At 33.4% G+C, this 3,636-nt stretch overlaps 1 protein-coding gene across 1 annotated transcript; it reads left to right on the forward strand.

Moving 5' to 3' along the window:
* The first annotated feature begins 681 nt into the window (after positions 1 to 681).
* Positions 682 to 2,972, forward strand: LOC108192420 (uncharacterized). The gene is made up of 2 exons (XM_017373255.2): positions 682 to 1,021; positions 1,944 to 2,972. The coding sequence occupies exons 1-2, from the start codon at positions 795 to 797 to the stop codon at positions 2,587 to 2,589; spliced, it is 873 nt and encodes a 290-aa protein (XP_017228744.1). The 5' UTR covers positions 682 to 794; the 3' UTR covers positions 2,590 to 2,972.
* Positions 2,973 to 3,636: the final 664 nt, after the last annotated feature.

The following is a 3,636-nucleotide window of genomic DNA, read 5'->3' on the forward strand; positions in this document are numbered from 1 at the left end:
TGTCTTTCATGACAAAATCAAAAGCGATTATCCAAGTTATTGGGCTCTCTGTTTTTCAGAAGTAGAATTTGTTTGTGGCTTCTACCTTCTTTTTAGTTTTTACCCACTTGCATTTGTGTAAATAAGAAGCATTATTAAGAAGTTGAAATGAGAATATTATATTTTCTTTCAGAGTTTTATACTTTCCGTCTACTTGTTTAAAAATAAGTAAAAATCAGTTATTTCAATTACTATTCTTAAAAATTATTTTCTTAATTTTTTTTAACAAATTTTAGTTATCTTTGATTGGTTAAACTCACATTCATAATAATATGAAACTTTTATATACATTTATAATCCTCCTTTGAGTCAATTTATTTATTTAGTCATTTAGAATAAAATTTAAAATAAATCTGAGATACTCAGCTTTAAGAAAAAAACTCAAAATATATATCCAAAATTTACTTTCAATAACAACATTTCTTTCTAGAACCATATGCTGAAAATTATTTCCTCTATGACCAGGAACATTAAACAAAGACATAAATGACGTAGAATTGTAGAAAGCTGGAATAGTAAAATTTCAAATTATGATGTGACGAAATAATTAAAATACACTTGTCCTCCAAAAATGTCAATAATGCCTTTTTTATACCGATATCTATAGCTTTCTATTGCTATATAAGGGGCCACTTCTCATCCCAATCTTCAACACCATAGTAAAGATTGAAACCAACTTTCTTTCAAGTTGTTGTATCCACACAACTCTAAACACACCCATACTTTCTGCTTCACACACAAATATACATAGTAAAATGGAGTCTCAATATGATCTGGGAATGATAGGATGGTTAGTCTGTACAGTGATCTTAGGTGGGCTTGCTACAGTTTATGGGTTTTTGAAGAAGGCCAATAAAAATTACTGGTCTTCTTCATCTTCTTGTTTTTCTCTAGGAGAAATAGTTTGGACAATACGATCAGTTTTTAAGAATCTGACCCATGTTGTTGATTCTTGTTCTTGCTGCTCCCATGGTGTTAACAGGTACTCATCTTTTCATTTTGTTTGCTGTTTCTTGTTTTTGTTGTTACTTGAAGGTTTTGATGGGTTTTCATGATTTATGATGTTCATAGAAATAGATACTCTGATTTTTTAAAGATAAACGGATAAATTTCATCTTTTGGCATGAACATGTTTTGAGATGGGAGGAAATATATATTTTGACTCAATCTTATTTTTCAGAAATTAAAAATTACTGATGTGAATATAAGAAATTTAGTTCTGCTAACACGGGATGTTACACGTTGAATAAATAATTGATACCGTTACGTTAATGTGAAACTTTTTCCCGAAAAAAGTCCTTATTCTGGACAGAAAAGGTTACCGAAACTTAATATGTTGCAGTTGACACTTTGTGCTCAGATGTGTAGGCTTGGATCTCAGACATATTGGATGAGTTCTAGAATCTTAATTAACCAAACATAACCGGTACATCCGCCCTGATTCCCTGAGGGGTTGGCAGTAGGGTCTAGAGAAGCGGTTTCTTCGCAGATCTCCAGCTTTTCAAATATTCGCATAGCTCTCATAACCGTTTTCGTCATTATTTTAATCATAATTATTCGTACTGATCAATAATATTATCATTTAACATATATTCATTGTGGAATCATAATTATTCGTACTGATCAATAATATTATCATTTAACATATATTCATTGTGGATCTAGAGTTGAATGATGCTGTTCATTTGTACTAGACAAACTGACAATTAAAAAAGTATCTTGTAAACACAAAGATGTTATTATATTGACAGAGATTGTCAACTAGTTTTGGAATAACCATGTTATACTTATTCCTCGATTCAGTGTTTTTTAAGATTTTTTGGTCTGTAGTTGATTCCTTTTCCTAATTATATGTGATGTTAGTTAAAAAATTATTATTAATCTTTGAATTTTGTTTTTCTCAGTGATTGTGTGGATTTCCAGTTCTCTTCGTGGGAGGAAAGAATTATCTCGGCTAAGAAACGCGAGCGAAAAGTTGGATACTTTTTAAAGAATATCGGTTCCAACAAGTATACTTTGGCTGTCATCGGAAAACAGAGCATCGTAGGCCATATGTCTTACGACGTTTATGGATCCTTTGCTAGGAATCATGCTTCTCATCTACCTCCTCGACAAGACCTCAAGTGGAATACAAAGAGGGAAGTGGTGGATTGGTTATCCACATTGATAACAGTCCCTAATACGGAAGTTGTGCAACAAGTCCAGTATGCAAAGGAAGGCAACAGCTTCTTTAAAGTCTTGATAGGCGAGTTTAAAGATAGCTTAAATGTACCAGCAACGTATATGCAGCAGTACAACAGCATCAAAAATGGTGCGATGAGACTAAGGAACGGAGAAAATGAATGGGAAGTAGAAGTAGATGGTCGAGTCATCAAGAGCGGGTGGAATAAATTTGTCAAGGATCATAAGCTTTGTGAAGGTGATTTCCTTGTATTTACCGCTCTAGGTGAAATGTTTTTCAATGTGGCTATCTTTGGACAGAATGGTCGGATTAAAGAATATCCGTGGTTCCATGCTTTTAACCCTGATGGTAGAGTAGTGTACGCGTGATCCTGTGAATATGGCAAACGGTTTCTCAAATAAACAGGGAATCAAGCCACATAACTGAGAACTCGAACTAGTTCCTCGATGATTGCTGCTAATTTTCAGAATCACTGATCGAGGATTTGAGATAGAGTAGCAGGGGTGGAGTTATTCACCGATCTGCGATGTCTCCAAGCCAAGACGCGATGCAGGAGCTTGAAGCCATCAATGCTGGTTATCCCGGTGGAAAATCCGATGGTTTCTATAGATTAATCACTTCTCTGTACATATTCATTCGTCTTGGTAGAAATGCTAGTGGAATGTTGGGAAAATTTACCAACATGTGTAATTTTCTCATTTTGCAACTCCAGCTGGATGCTGAAAATTAAACATGTTTTCTTTCTCAAAAACAGGGTTGATTATTGGGTAAAAACCAAACCGTAACCGAAATACACAAACAATCATAACCGAATTAAAAATCAAAACATTTTGGTTCGGTTAGCGAACTGAAATATATCGGTAATTTTGGTTCGGTATTGGATTAACTGAGCCAAATGCTAAACACTACCTAGAAAGTAGTCTCAGAAATTAGGTCACTTGTGAGGTTTTAAACTTGGAATCACCCCAAAATTTTAACTTCAATATCTAAAATTATCGGTATAGTCAAAAATTAAAAACATTATCTAAAAAAGAAAATAAATATGAATAATTAAATTTATTTGTATGCTTAGACACTTCCCCTCAACATCTTCTAAATTATGGATTGTTATTTACAGTTTTTTTTGTCAGGATTGTTAATTACAGTTTTATACTACTTTTATATATTCGCGGAAAGCCACAAGTTAAGGACAGAGAAAGCGCAGGCAAGTTCATCAACACTCGAGATATCTCCACGAAGATGTATCATAACTCTAGCCATTATTGTGTCTAGATTCATGGTGCCGTTATTTGTTGAGCTGTTTAGTCATCTCATCGCATGCGTTATCAAATTTTTTCTCACATACAGTAACATGCAAGTTATTTTTGGATAGTTTATGCGTATAGATCTTATTATAATTAATAATGTGAAGAAAA

Source organism: Daucus carota, chromosome 1 (genome assembly GCF_001625215.2).
Source record: "Daucus carota subsp. sativus chromosome 1, DH1 v3.0, whole genome shotgun sequence".
Classification (NCBI taxonomy): domain Eukaryota; kingdom Viridiplantae; phylum Streptophyta; class Magnoliopsida; order Apiales; family Apiaceae; genus Daucus; species Daucus carota.